This window comes from Arctopsyche grandis, chromosome 9 (assembly GCF_051622035.1).
Source record: "Arctopsyche grandis isolate Sample6627 chromosome 9, ASM5162203v2, whole genome shotgun sequence".
Classification (NCBI taxonomy): Eukaryota; Metazoa; Arthropoda; class Insecta; order Trichoptera; family Hydropsychidae; genus Arctopsyche; species Arctopsyche grandis.
In genome coordinates, this window is record NC_135363.1 from 31,473,521 (window position 1) to 31,489,749 (window position 16,229).

At 33.9% G+C, this 16,229-nt stretch overlaps 1 protein-coding gene across 1 annotated transcript; it reads left to right on the forward strand.

Annotated features, from left to right (window-relative positions):
- Positions 1-540: 540 nt before the first annotated feature.
- LOC143917404 (carbonic anhydrase-like) lies at positions 541-15,116 on the forward strand. The gene is made up of 7 exons (XM_077438908.1): positions 541-674; positions 12,351-12,423; positions 12,505-12,645; positions 13,456-13,597; positions 13,671-13,867; positions 13,972-14,105; positions 14,195-15,116. Exons 1-7 carry the CDS (start codon positions 672-674, stop codon positions 14,357-14,359), a joined length of 855 nt encoding a protein of 284 aa, XP_077295034.1. The 5' UTR covers positions 541-671; the 3' UTR covers positions 14,360-15,116.
- Positions 15,117-16,229: the final 1,113 nt, after the last annotated feature.

The following is a 16,229-nucleotide window of genomic DNA, read 5'->3' on the forward strand; positions in this document are numbered from 1 at the left end:
AAAGATTAAGAAAGGGTACATGAAATACAAGTAAAATAAATAGAAGAAAATATGACAAAATAAATTCTTAAAAAGTTCTTAACTGAGCAACTCAACCGTTCTAATTGGTCGCGACTTCTGTAACATAGGAAGTGGTGCAGAAAATGACGAGAGATCTGACAAATGTCAATGGCACCATCCAGTGAATGATGATTTCGCATTCACACTTCCATCGCTTCTGAGGGTGTGAACATATTTGCGATGACTTTCGCATGACGTCACGCGCATAGGTACGTCATACGTCGCTAATTTCCAGTCCGATTGATGGGATGAATTGAATTGTTTTTTTTTTTTTTTCTTTTCGTCTTCTTCATCATTTTTATTATGTACTTCACGTGACCGAACGAAATGAATAACGTCACGGAACGACAAATTTTCGCCGGCTCAGCTGTCGACCCGCTTAACCTTTAACCGGCGCATGTGAACCGGCGTGTATGGGTCGCACAAGTCGGCACGTGACTTATCAATATTAATAAAATGGTCGGCAAAAGTCAGTGCTTCAATAATGACGGCGAGTGCGTTGGTCGCGGACGTCTTTTGACAGTGCTGTGAGTGTGTGTGTGTGTGTGTGATAAGAAAGAAAAGCAAGGAAAAACTGTGGGAAAACTTTGGATTCGATTCGGAGCTGCTGTATGGTACGAAACAAACATTAACAAACATGTGAAAAAATATTACTTCTTTTTTATCAAAAGTTTGCATCTTCTGGTCGCAGTTGTTGTTTACTCAATTGAGTATTTGTTTATGCATTGTAGGAATCAGAGGTCAAATCTGAGTATTCGATTTTTTTAATAATGTTCACAATACATCTTATATCTATTTTAATAGCTACTGATCTACTGATCATTTACTATTTTACAATTTTAATTTAATTTTGTTAGTAATCATATTATTATATTATTATAATGTTATTATGTACAGCGTAATAGGAAAAAGAGCTCAAAAACCTATTTACAATTACATATCTACTTTAGTATGCGGTCTACCTTCACGTATTTACTTTAATATGCGGTCTCACTGTATCAGTTATAGCGAGTGACACTGAGACTGAACAATACCGACCCTAACAACCTAACCTATCTTAAATGAATAGCGCCAACCCTAACATAACCTAACCTAACTCGACCCTTAAATAAATAGGTGTTGGCTGCTCTTCCAAGGCCGTATCTTAACCTAACCTAACCTGACCCTTAAATAAATAGGTGTTGGCTGCTCTTCCAAGGCCGTATCTCTTATGAACCTACTTGTAATACATAGGTCATTGTTTATAAGGTGCCACTTTAGTATGCGGTCTACCCTCACATATCTACGTTAGTATGCGGTCTACCTTCACGTTTTTACTTTAATATGCGGACTCAGTTTTAGCGTATTACACTGAGACTGAATAATACCGACCCTAACAACCTAACCTAACCTAACCTAACCTATCCTGACTCTTAAATATGTAAATAGGTGTTGGCTGCTAAGATATTTTATCTGAGTTTTAGTTCATCAATATTTTCACAAAAAAAAACATATCTTAGCAGCCAACACCTATTTATTTAAGGGTCAGGACAGGTTAGGTTAAGTTAAGGTTGGCCCTATTAATTTAAGATTTGGTTAAGAGATATGTATCTGATGATGATATTTTGATAGAAATGCTTCGACAATATTATGGGGCGGCAGGAAAAAACAAAAATTGTAATAAACATTTCATTGCTACGATACAAATAAAAAAAATAGTAGACTGCGATTCAAAGGTAGATCGCATGCTAAGGTAGACCGCATACTAAAATAGTACCCAATTTTCATTTCCTTTGAAGGGAAAATCCCTAAAAAGTAACTTTTTTTTGTTTAAGTTTAATTTTTTTTTGCTTTTTATTATTACTTAATTATGTTTACAATACCATCTGTATATATATTCTAATAGCTACTGATCTATTGATCATTTTCTATTTATAAAACTCGATTTATGATACAAATTCGCTGAAAAAAGTACCGTGAAATTTCCCACAGGCAAAGGGCTAAGAGCCCTGCGAAAGGCTTTGAAAAATCACTAAGAAATTGTTTTAACTATTTAAAAATGATTTAAATCGAAAAGAAATACATTTGAACCATTATATTTGAAAGTGGCATAAGTCCACTTCATTTTGAGAATTTATTTAATTTATTTATTTAAATTTCATTTAGCAATATTGGACATGCGCTATTTTCAAACATTGCGGCTCATATAATCCTTGTGCGGTTGTTTTTATATCATCATTTACAGTCATTCACCATCCGCTTCAACACGCTTCTATTCGTCTCTGTTTTACCCGTATTCTTCTTTTCACCCTATTACATTCTTTCGGGTACCATTCTAGCATTTCCTTTGTCCATTCTTCAACATAGCTACGTGACCTGCCTATTGCCATTTAAATATTTTCACTCTCTCCATTATATCCACTCCTCTTGTTATACTTGTCACCAGGGCCGCCGAGAGGAACTATTAGAAAAATACCTTTATGTTGGCTTTTATAATAAGTAATTGAATAAGAAAGTATGATATTAACATTTATGATTTCTGACACGGGGCCCCTCGAGTAGTCCGGGCCCTGGAACTTTACCACGGCTCCCCTCCCCTCTCATCGGCCCTGCTTCTCACCCACGTATTCCGTTTACTATCTCTTATCATTATGCCAAGCATACGGCGTTTCATACTTCTTTGAGTGCACTGGACTTTATGTAGCATTTTGGCGTTCAATGTCCAAGTTTCACATTAATGTTTTTTATATACATATTATATGTAGAAATCATGTGTAAATCTAAAATGCGTCGTAGATGGAAATTTCATAGTATATGCATTTACATACATATATAAAACAGGCACCTTACATAAACTGATACATACATACATGCGCATTTTTCCATTAAAATATAATGGAAAAATGTAGTATCACATTTTCTCATTCAATTTTTTATATTAAAATATTGAAAAGTCATTTTTTAGAATACGATATTTAAATATATGTAATATACAATATATATTCCAGCGTTTTTTATACTTTGTATACATATATGTATGTTCAAATGATTAAATTACAATATCTATGTATATTAAACATAGAATTGAGTATTTATTCAAAGTGCACTAGTTTACTGTTGAAATCAGAATTTTTTTTTTGGATTTATAACTGTTGGGATTTATCACTTAAATTGACCTTTAAAGAATAATCTTTTCCATATGTTTTATTATCTAATAATCTAATATTGAGAAATTCTGTAAGATTAAACAATAGCTAGCAAATTTAATAACTGTTATAATTCATTAGAAAAATAATAGTTTGTAATTCCTTTTAAAAAATTTAAATTGCAATTTAAATTTTTTATTGATATACTATCTGAACTCGGCATGCGTTGCAATGCCAGAATAAGGCATGCAATTCCCGTTCCCGTTTCAAGTGATGGTTGGAGCTCAACTAACGTCTCTTCAAAGCTGTGTCGTCATAAACCAACTGGTAACGTTGTTACCAACGAACACATTTCCTTGACTACACAATGGGGCTTCAAACTTTTGCGTCAGTAAAATCGTTCTTTCTTTTCTTTTCACAGTAAGCTTTCCGGACATGCATACAACAAATCCTGAAAGTTTCATCGTAATCGGTTAGTGGCTGACTTCCCCTAGTTTAGATTCCTCCATGTTTCCATTATTGTCTGTTGACAAGTTCCATTTATCTGATTTACGCTACGGTTTTGGTAAAATTAAAAATATTAAATCTTTTGGACCAGATTTCATTCCAGATTTCATTTTAAAGGGTAGTGAGCCTGGACTCTCGTCTCCATTGATTTTTATTTTTAATCTAATGCTGAAGACTTCAGTTTTTCCTGTATCATGGAAGTGTTCGAAAGTAACTCCGATCCATAAAAAAGGTGATAAGTATTCCATTAGAAACTATCGCCCGGTTGCTATAATATCCTCTTCTGCAAAACTTTTTGAAATTATACTTCATAGGTATATTTTCAATCATTGCCAGAGTATGATTATTGATCAGCAACATGGATTTCGTCCACAACGTTCAACGACCACAAATTTGTTGTCATTTTCTGGTTTTGTAACAGGTTCCTTGGATGCTAATATTCAAACAGATACTGTTTACACGGATTTCGAAAAGGCTTTCGACAAAGTAAATCACTCCATCCTTATCAATAAACTAATTGGTTATGGTTTCTCATATGGTCTCTCTCAGTTATTCACAAATTATCTCAAGGATCGACGTCAGTTTGTAAAATATGGAATTTATTCTTCTGTTGAATACCCAACCTGCTCTGGTGTTCCACAGGGTTCTAATCTTGGCCCCTTACTATTCATTTTATTTGTTAATGATATTAGGGAAATATTCCACAACTGCAACTTCTTATTATATGCAGATGATCTAAAACTTTTTAGGTGCGTTGAATCTTCTTCCGATGCTCTACTGCTACAGAGCGATTTAGATTCACTCGTTATTTGGTCACACTCAAATTGTCTTCCGATAAGCGTTGAAAAGTGTCACATTGTCTCTTTTTCCAGATCTCGATCATCAATTGAATTTGGTTACAATATTGATGGCTCTATTCTTGCCCGTCACACACATATCAAGGATTTGGGAATTACTTTTTCAAATATCTGGAATTTTAATTCTCATATCCAAGATGTGTGCAATAGGGCTACAAAAACTTTAGGCTTCGTCATCAGAAACTCACGCGCCTTTAATAGCACCAGAGTGACGCGTTTACTGTATACTACATTGGTGCGCAGTTTGCTTGAATCTGGTTCGGCCATATGGAGTCCTAATCATTTAAGGTACACGCTAATGTTAGAGAGGGTGCAAAGAAAATTTCTTCGCTATCTCTACATGAGAGAGTTTGGGCGCTATCCCTACTTATTTCCTAGTAAGTTTGTCATGGGCTCCTTGGGCTTTGACTCCTTAGCTTCACGTAGAAACAATCATCTTGGTAAGCTTTTTCTAAAAATTCTAAGGGGTGAATATCATCTTCCTGAAGTTCTGTGTAATCTTAAACTTAGAGTACCTGAGAAACTGAGAGAATCTCGCTCCAGAACTCTATTCCTACCTATTCGGGCCAGGACTAATGTGCTTGATGACTCACCCCTTTCAAGAGCCATTCGACTATTTAACCGGCTTTCTGGGAGCCTTGATGTTTTTACTTCATCATACAGTTCTGTCAGGCAGCATATTTTAAATGACTTCTAGCTACATACATATTTACACATGTTGTTTTCATTTTGTAATGTTATTATTTAGCATAATGTGTATGTATGTTGGTTTTATCTATATTTATATATGTATGCTATTTTTTATTTATATATATATATATGTATATATATATATATATGAGTAATTTATCTTTATTTATGTGTATTGATGTGTTTATGTGTATATGCATGTATAATGTTTGTATGTTTATGGATGTATGTAATGTATGTGTATATGTATATGTATATGTGTATGTATGTATATGTATGTATGTATGTGTGGGTATATATATATATATATGTATATGTATATGTATATATATATGTATATATATATATATATATGTATATATATATATGTATGTGTATATGTATATATGTATGTATATGTATATATGTATATATATGTGTGTATGTATATGTATATATGTATATGTATGTGTGTATGTATATATATATATGTAGGTGTGTATGTATGTATATGTATATATGTGTATTTTTATATTTATGAATGTATGTATCTGTATTTGTGTATACGTGTAAGAATTTGTGTATATATGGATGGTATACATATATGTTTATATAATTGTCTTTGGCCAGGAAGGTGCATTGGGTTTACCTGTTAGGCCTTCTTGGTGTAAATTAAATGAAAAAATAAAATAAAATAAAATATGAAACAGACAGACATTCAATTATATATATTACTAGCTGTATTACCCGGCTTCACTCGGTACTTGTAATACATATAAACCGCTTAAACATGACTAATCTAATAATAAACATTTTATTAAATTTATCTGAATAGTTTTATTTTATATAAATTCATTTGAATACTCATTTGTTTTTTTTTATTAAATTCACTGTCACGAACAAAGATATAGTAAGTCTTTTTCTAAATTATATGCTTACCAGAATCCGGCGCCTGCGCCCCCTAGTGCTTTGCCTCCTAAGGCTTCGCCCTCGGTGGCGCCTTTGCCCCCGGGGACTTCGAATCCTTTGAATCGAAAAAAATCAAATCGGCGCCTATGAATCGAAAAAAATAAATCGAACGTCGTCTACGAACGAATCAACCAACCAATGTTACATACAAAGTCTCTTTCGAAATTATATATTAGATAAATTAGGGGTATTATTATGTAAGTGACATTACATATAAATATTTCCAGTGGCGACTCGTCTTCAAGGACAACTGGGGCACTGTTCCATACACATCTCTCCTAACCAAAAAAAAAAAAAAAACATTTTGCATATTGTTAATTTCTAGTCAAAAGACACGAGAGGCAAGTGTTTATTTATTCCACTCACCACACTGTGAACAGAACCGGTTCGTAATTCAGTTCAGGGCTGTTGCTTATCTGCCGTGGTCCCGTGCTCGCCAGCTTCAGTTTACTTGCTACTCTGGCACTTGCGAGTGGCACTGTGTAGAGTGTAGACAGTCAGTCAAAACAGAGAAAAAAGACCCGTATTAACTTATAAAGAAGGTCGCTTTTAGTAGGCTGCGTTAAGGTCTCTTTGGGGCAGAATACGTCAGCTATACGACTCGAAAAATACACAACACTGTCAACGTTTTTCGACGTTTCAACTATATTTTATGACAATTTTATCATTAAATATTTTTTATTAATTACTTTTTGCTATTTCAGAGCACATAATGAACGAAGTCGACAATTTGTTGATAAAAGTCATTTTCTTTGCATACAATGTCACTAAAAATATATAAATAAATATGTAGGAGGAAGAGGGGGGGGGGGTTAACTTTCTCATGCCTGTTTTTAGAGTCACGAGCCGCCTCTGAATATTTCTATTTATTAATAAAATAGTAAAATCACAAATTCTTCGCATGATTGACCACCAGAGGCGCTGCACCACCAAGGTTAAAATGGCGTCACATCAACATGTGATATTGCATACAAATCAAACTTTTTATTTGCGCTTTTTTGTTTATCAATTTCTGTGTCAGAAATGATGTGCTATTTTTTTTTTCATGTACTAAAAACGCTCAACGTAAATATTTTTGACAAAGTATTCATATAAAATCACAAATTGCAAATGTGATCATCATCATTTACAGCCATTCGCCATCCACTGCTGGATGAAGGCCTCTCCAACACGCTTCCACTCGTCTCTGTTTTGCGCAACACTCATCCATCTCATTCCGCACATTTTCCTAATTTCGTTCACCCATCTTCCTTGCGGTCTTCCTTTTACTCTTTTGCCTTCTCTCGGGTACCATTCAAGCACTTCTTTTGTCCACCTTTCGTCCATCCTCCTAGCTACGTGACCCGCCCATTGCCATTTCAATCTCTTCACTCTATCCACTATGTCCACTACCCTTGTCATATTTCTCACCCACGTGTTCCGCTTCCTGTCTTTCCTCGTTATGCCAAGCATACAGCGTTCCATACTTCTTTGAGTGCATTGGATTTTATTTTGCATCTTGGCGTTCAGTGTCCAAGTTTCACATCCATACGTCATCACTGGCAAAACGCATTGATCAAAGATCCTTTTCTTCAGGCAGAGTGGCATTTTTGATTTAAAAACAGCATTCATCCGTCCAAATGCACTCCACCCTAATTTCATACGTCTCTTTATCTCTTCATTTTTACTACCAGACATGTCAATTATTTGACCTAAATATAAATAATTATTTACTACTTCTACTGGTTTATCATCTAAGGGGATGCTATCAGGCATGCAATAACTATTGAACATTAGTTTAGTCTTATCTACGTTAATTTTTAATCCTACTTTTCTACTTTCCCTGTCCAGCTGTGTTAGTCTGATAAGTAGGTCAGCTGAATCACGAGCTACTAAAACTATATCGTCTGCGAACCGAAGGTGACTCAAAAAGCGACCATTGATGCTTACTCCGGCTGTATCCCAATCCAATTTCCTGAAAACTCCCTCAAGCACCGCATTGAATAACTTGGGCGAGATTGTATCTCCTTGTCTTACTCCTTTTCCTATGCTAAATCTATCTGTACCTGAAAAAATTTTAACCGAAGCTGTGGCATTCTTATATATTGCAGCTAACAGTCCCACATAGGTTTCCGGCACTCCCTGTGTTTTTAGAGCGTTAAGTACTGCATTATGACTAACTGTATCGAAGGCTTTCTCATAATCGACGAAACCTAGGCACAATGGCCGTTGATATTCGTTGGCGCGCTCGATTAGTTCGCCAACTACTTGGAGGTGGTCCATTGTGCTGAAATTTGCCCTAAACCCTGCCTGCTCTACAGGTTGGTTCTCGTCGAGGATATTCTTCAGCCTTTCTGTAATAACCTTCGTGAAGAGCTTGTAGACCGCTGAAAGTAGACTAATGGGTCGGTAGTTCTTGATATCGCTTTTGTCGCCTTTTTTGTGTATTAAAATGATAGTTGCGTTATTCCATCCTTCTGGTATAGCTTGGTTCTGGATGCATTTGCTGAAAAGCCTAGCTAAGATATTAATTAGGGGGGGGCCGCCACATTTTAGTAAGTCAATGGGAATATTATCTTCCCCTGGGGATTTACCGTTCTTTGCAGTTTTTAGCGCGGCCTCTACTTCGCTAGGCAATACTGCAGGAACCCTTTGGCCGTGTGTCGATTCCAGAGCGGGGAATTGGCCGTTGTCGTTCTCGTATAGTTTTGCATAGAACGTGTAAACTCTGTCTATGATTTCTTCTCTATTCCTAATTATTACTCCGCTCTCTGATCTGATTGCGATCATTTGGTTTTTGCCTAAGAAAAGATCCTGTTTGCACTTTTTCAGGCTACGGTTATTCTTAATGGTATTTTCTATTAGCTTGCTGTTAAAATCCCTGACATCCCTGACTATTCTCTTTTTAATTTCCTTATTTACTAGATTGTATTCTTGCTTATTATTATCCCTATCTAAATTCCTTTTATGCTTAATTAGGTTTTTTGTTTCCGCTGAAATTTTGCTTAATTTAATCTGTTTCCTGAATCCACCTAATTTCTTACCTGTTGAGGTTAGAACCGAACTAATTACAGTGTTCAATTCCTCGATGTCTGCTTCTGGGTTTAATTTCCCGTATCGATTTCCAAGTTCGAGTTCGAATTCCTTTTTCCTAGACCTTAGTTGAGCGAAATCTGGAGAGTTACTGCATCCTTTTATTAATTTCCTACGTTCGCAATTTATATTAATGGCCATCTTGGCACGGACTAATCTGTGATCGCTACCTATATCTACTTTACTTAAAACACTAACGTCTTTAACGGAGTGCAGGGCATTTGTTAGAATGAAATCGATCTCGTTTCTGTCTCCTTTAGGACTCTCCCAAGTCCACTTATTGTTGGTGTTTTTCCTGAAAAATGAATTAGTGATAAAGAGCCTGTTGTGTTCTGCGAATTCTATGAGGCGATCGCCTCTGTCGTTTCTTTGGCCGGTACCAAAATTGCCTACTGCTCTTTCAGTATTTGCCTTTTGTCCTATTTTTGCGTTAAAGTCGCCCATGATTATTTTAAAGTGGTGACGGCTATTATCGTATGCGTCCTGTATTTTTTCGTAGAAGTCTTCTATTTCCTCGTCTGGGTGGCTAGATGTGGGGGCGTACACTTGGAAGATTTGACAAGTGTACCTGCTCGAGATTCTTAATACTATATAGCATATACGTTCCGATATGTCGCTTATTTCTATAATATTTCTTTCTATTCTCTTATTGATAAGAAACCCTACTCCTCCTATTCTACCATTTGGTAGCCCTCTCCAGTAGAGACAGTTACCACTTTTTAGGATTATTTGGTTTTGCTGTTTTCGTCTTACTTCACTAAGTCCTATTATATCCCATTTGACATTTTCTAATTCATTCTCTAATGCAAGCACACTTCCTTCACTCGATAACGTTCTTACATTGTACGTGGCTAAATACAGGTTTCTATTAGCTAAGCTATCATCCATCGTCACTCTTACCTTGTTGGAGGTTTGGATATTATTTTTCTCGCATTTATCCAAGATGTGTTGAGAAAAAGGCGGTACTTGAGAGAGATTTCCATTCAAGGAGTGAGTTCTTACCGCCATAGACTCTTCTCTGTGGTCAGCTTTGACAGATAGTCATCCTAGGTATCACTTGGATCACTTATGAGTTATTACATGCCATTTAACAGGGTTACTTTGTAAGTGAAAGTAGTTAGTTATGATAATAATAGATTAGCAATTGTTATACTACTTTTTTACAGATCTTTATCGTGAGACGCCTCTTTGGAGACAACGGATTTATATATGTGAGTGCGGTTTGCAATTTAATATTTTAATAATAAATTTAGTAAAGAATATAAAATTACACGAATTACTTTAATATAAATTAAATATGAAAAAGAACTATTAGGCAGTTGGGAAACACCGTTTCTGTTTGCTATTATTCTATTAAGTAAAGTTCGTTAAAAATTTTTGTCTGAAAGCAATTATGTGGAAGATTTATTGCTTCTGTGGGACCGAATTTTGACTGGCGACCCTTATTTTTTTTTGTATTCAGGTAGGGAGATGTATCTCGTTCGTATACGCTTTTGTAACTGACACAAAATTAACACAAAATTTTTCGCAATCACTGATATTAAAAACGCTGTTAACGGCCGATCGTCTGTTTATTTTTACACTTAAATTATACTAGGATGCAATTAGTAAAATAAGTGATTAGATGGTTAAATTTTTAGATTAAATTTCGTGCAATAGCCGGGTTTAAGCGAGTAATAGCGGGAAGAACGCAGAAGCACGTCTTCCCCGCATGACACGAAAGACCGAACTCTATATCGGCCAAACTAACTCTGTTATTAAATGCAACTTAACAGGTCATCGAAAAGTGCCTCTTTCGCGCAAATTAATATGCAAATCGCAGTTTACTTTGCGGCCACGCTGTATACGTAGTGCATGACTTACGACCTCGATGATTTAGCAAAATTCACGACAATATTTAAACTTTGTAATTTTAAAACAGCTCTGAACTGATAATATCTCAACACACGTATATGTATATGTATTATATAAGTGAATGAAAATATACAATCAATCAAATCGATTTATTTATTATGCTATTTACGGGCTTATGCGTGTAATTTTCGTTGAAATAACAATGAAAAAATGGCTTGTTTTATGCATAAAGGTCAATTAACCTCCACTGAATTATTAATTCGTACAAACGGCCGTTTTCTTTCCACCTGATGAAAATTTACGCTTTTGCGCGTACATATTCGTTAATGAAATAAATAAATATTCAATGTGCGTTCATTACTATGAATGGATCAGTTTGGAAGGAATTTATAACTGCCAAATTTCTGTTCTGGTCTTCAACACTTTTTTAAATTTGTTGTGCACTTTTAACCACTACTTTAATACCTTTTAATCAGAAGAATACACTAGTGATTAGCATATAATGCTTTGAACGAAATGATCACCGGTTAAAATCCCACTGGTTTCTGCTGGCCAGACCTTAGACTTGACTCCAGGTCGATTGTTTCCTATAAGAGTTTACCAATTTATCTGATTTTCATTGAAACGGTTCTAATAAATTGGCAACCTTACCCATTTTCTCGCAAATTTCGAGTTTTCAGCAATATCGAATTTCGCTGAATTGTATCAAATGCTGCAAATTTACAAATTTAACCATAGATGTCTCTGTGGATGTTAATTGATATGTATTTACTGAATTTCGCTGAATTGTTTAAAAATGCTGCAAATTTACAAATTTGACCATACATATGTAGATATCTCTGTGCATGTTAATTGATATGTATTTACTTTGTAATAAAAAGTTTGCATAATATTTGTATCAAAATGTACAATGTTTCTGGTCAGGAAGGCGCATTGGGGTTACCTTCCTGTTATAAATTAAAAATAAAATAAATACATAACCTTTTTTCTATTCATGGTATGTTTATATTGCAATATACTTTTTGAAACTTTTTCTCACTGATCGAATTCATCAATTTGTATTTAAAATATCAAAGATGTTTTGATTGGGTGTGAATCTGTATGCTTCTCTGGCGGCAGCTAAAGGGTTAAAAAGAACGGGACACCTCACAAGTGCTCTTCACAAAAAATGAATTAGCCACAGTACACGGTTGTCAGCCTACTTACATATATAATATACATTATGTTAATGTTTTAGATGCATAACAAGAATAAGGCATCAAGCATGAGAAGGAAAAAACTGAGAGTGTCCCGAGACATCGCCATAGAAGGTACTTTTATAGATTTCGTGTGAAATTAAGTAGTTATAATGAATCGTTTGATCGTTTTGTTGAATTGCGTACAATTTGCAGAGGATAACGGAATGATTGCTCAGTCGCCTCTGGCATTATTCGCTTCTCAGTCCAAAGATTGGACTCCAAAAGTACCTTTGACGTACAAAGGGCATTGGAATTGTACTGGAGTGGCTTCGATCACGAACAATGGAATTACAGGTATTTAAAAACTAGCTCAATTGATTAATTAAAGTGTTTAAAACAATAAGCGTGTAATAACTCAATGACGGATCGGCTCACACGCAGTACGGAATTGAGTCCGTCGTAATTGACCAATTTAAAACGGTTCAATTTTTCCATCTGGATGACTGGGGTTTAATGATTGACGTTGCTATTGTTTTTCGTTGGTATCTTAAAGGTTGTGTTGGAAAAATCGCAAACGGAAATAAGTTGCAGTTGAATTTTGTATGCAATATTAATATTAGACTTGTACATATGTATATATATTTTGTTTCTATACTAAATCTCAAATTATTTTAATTGTATTGTGTGTTATTAAATTTGTAAGGTAATATTAATATCAAGAAATAAATATACGGTGAAAATATAATTGAAAAAGAATATCTGAAAGTGGTACTCTTGGTATTTTCTTCATTTTTGTTCATTTGGATTTTTTTAATACTACTTTTTTGATTTCATAACATTTATTCGAACATTAGTTAATCTTTAAATTAATATTTGAATGTATATTTGTTATAATGATTTTTATTAATTTTGTTATAATTTTTTTTTGGCACTGAAATGTTTGGGTGAAATTTTGAAAAAATGAAACGGGTGAAATTTTTTAGTACCAATCGTTATATGACATATTAAGTTGAAGTTTAAAAACCACTGACATTGCCATTCAACTTTCATAGAAGAAATCAGAGCGTGACTGAAACAAATACTAATTTATAAATGCATACATACAAAATGCACTAGAATTTCACAATGCTAATTTTATTTTGATTGAAAAATAACATTTTTTAGCACTAATGACATTTGTCGATAGAATCGAACGACCCATAATATACGGTGGTCCTTTGCTAAACGAATACAGGTTCGAACAGCTGCACTTCCATTGGGCTGAAGACGACCAGGCGGGGTCTGAACACGCTATAGACGGCGTTAAGTATGCATAACTATTCATTAGCATCTGAAATAAGGTCAAATCAAATTCATAAAATAACAAAAACATTGTACAGATGCGCGGCCGAAGCTCATTTGGTACATTACAACAGCAAATATTCAGGCTTTGAAGAAGCGTCCACGCAGAGAGACGGATTATCCGTGACCGGTTTCCTATTGAAAGTCACTCAAGTCCCAAACAAATCGTTCGAGCCCCTGACGAACGCCGTGTATGAAATATCCAAAATGAATCAATCTTCCACGCTTTCAGCCGGTACGTATATAAAATATATCTATATGTAATATAAACACATCTCGGTGAAATTGACAAATCACCACTATTAAGTTGAATGACATACTATACGTTTCATTGTGTAGATTGTTTGAAATGGATGCTAAGCATAAATCTGAACGAATATTACACATACAGAGGATCTTTGACAACGGATCCATTCTTGGAGTCCGTGACGTGGGTCGTCTACAAGAACCCAGTGGAAATATCTTCGGATCAGGTAAATGTTTTGGATTTGTATTTGAATTGGTATTTAATATTTTGTATGAGTTGAATTGATTATCAAATCAAAATAATTGTTCGTTTCAGATGAAGTCTTTCCGGCAAATGGAGAGTCAACACACCGGTGAGAAGATATTGTGCAATGCTAGAAGTCTCCAGCCTTGTCCTCCGGGACTTTGTATATACCATGTGAATCAAAAGACCAAGAACAACGAAATACCAGTTAGTTTCAATACTAGATCGAAGCTTTGACAAATACCTTTGTCCCGAAAACTTGTCCGTTAATACTGCTCTGCTGGTGTAAGACGTTTCGGGATATGTATGTATTTATATTACATATTGATTTTTTATATAATTCAAAGACTGTATAATTTAGAATGCATTCCACATTTGAAGCACTGATGAATATTGATTAGTATACGTATTCATATTTGAAATGTACACATTGTGATTATGTTAATGTTTAAAGAACTCGTTGATTAATAACAGTTTTGGGTGCAAAAAAGTGCAACATTTGTATACAACTAGCTAACAATTTTAGTATGCAATGGATTGGATATGTGAATTAAATGTGTACAACAGTGTAAGCATAGAAGTTTTTTTTTGTATTTTATTGTAGCTAATTTCTTGCCACTTGATGAATGTGATGTAGCAATGGAGAATTTCATTGTAAAGATATAATGTTGTATAGGTAATAATGTGCCTTATAAAAAGTGATTTACTTGGACGACAGAAAATAAATCGAAATATTACATATACATATACTAAAGTGGCCCTTATTTTGCTTAAAAAAAAAAGAAAAGATTTTTTAATAATCAAAAATAATCTTTAAATGTTCTATATTAAGTCACGAAAAGAAAACAAATATTCGTGTACTTATTGGAATATCAAAAATAAATCCATAATTTCAGTAAAATGAGAGCCATTAATAAACACGTGTTCAATTTGAATATATTTTGTAATAATTATATATAAACATATAGTTTCCGAATTGAAAATAAATTTATACAAAAAACCTCTTCTGTTTCAATAAACAAAAATTTTACATATTATATAAATTATTGTATCAAAAACATTTTAGTATAATGGACGAAATTAATGATGAAATATTATCAAAAAATATTCCAGAAAAGTTCACTGATGACAAATTAATCAGTAATACCATCAGTCCGATTAATATATCAATAACAGATGCATTGCCAATTCATTGCAAGCCTTTAAATTGGTTAAATTACGACGTATTACCAGAGAAGTTGGAGTTGATCAATACAGGACAAACAAGTTTGGCATTATACTATTTTTACTTATATAGATACATACATAGCTACCAAAATTATATTTAGTAACTATAGTATTCAGCAATTCTTTCTTAAACAGTAATGTTGATTGGAAAATGGCATTCCGAGAGACCATATTTAGAATCAGGACCATTACAGGGAAAATATATATTTTCACAATTACATTTCCATTGGGGGAACAGCTTTTTATATGGAAGTGAACATACAATAGATGGCAAACAGTCAGTGAACATTTATATTCAAATATAAACCATTTTTCCAACTTTAATTAATTACTACATTGTAGATATCCTCTAGAGATGCATGTCGTCCATTTTAAAAGAGATTACCTATTTCCAGATGAAGCTAGAAATTTTCAAGATGGTATAGTAATTGCAACTTATATTATACAGGTTTGTTAACGTTTGATGTATTTTAAATCATTAAAGTTTACATTGAAAATACATTGAACATAATTTTAGGTACAAGAGAATGATAATGAAATTTTTGAACAAATTTTATCTGGACTAAATGAATTTAAACCTGGCGTTAAAAGAGTAAAAGTAAATCCAATAGAACTTTCAAATATTTTTAATTGTTTTTCAAATGATTACTTTATGTATTGCGGTCGAATTGAATGTGAAAGTTCGTCAAATGTGGCTACATGGTTGATTTCAAGGAAATCGGTTGTAATATCTGAAAATCAGGTAAATGAAATAGTGGTCTAAAAAATTTACAACAATATGTAATAGTAGTTAATTTGGCAGTATGTGATTTTACTTTTAATTTCAAAATAAAAGTGAGTAGTTTTTATAAATTCGCCAAATATTGAGTTTCCCTTTTTA

What these genes read in the sequence shown, in the direction of transcription:
- LOC143917404 (XM_077438908.1), top strand. An exon ending in CACGAACAATGGAATTACAG is followed by an intron (nt 12,646 to 13,455) that starts GTATTTAAAAAC and finishes AACATTTTTTAG; the next exon opens with CACTAATGACATTTGTCGAT. An exon ending in TGGAAATATCTTCGGATCAG is followed by an intron (nt 14,106 to 14,194) that starts GTAAATGTTTTG and finishes TGTTCGTTTCAG; the next exon opens with ATGAAGTCTTTCCGGCAAAT.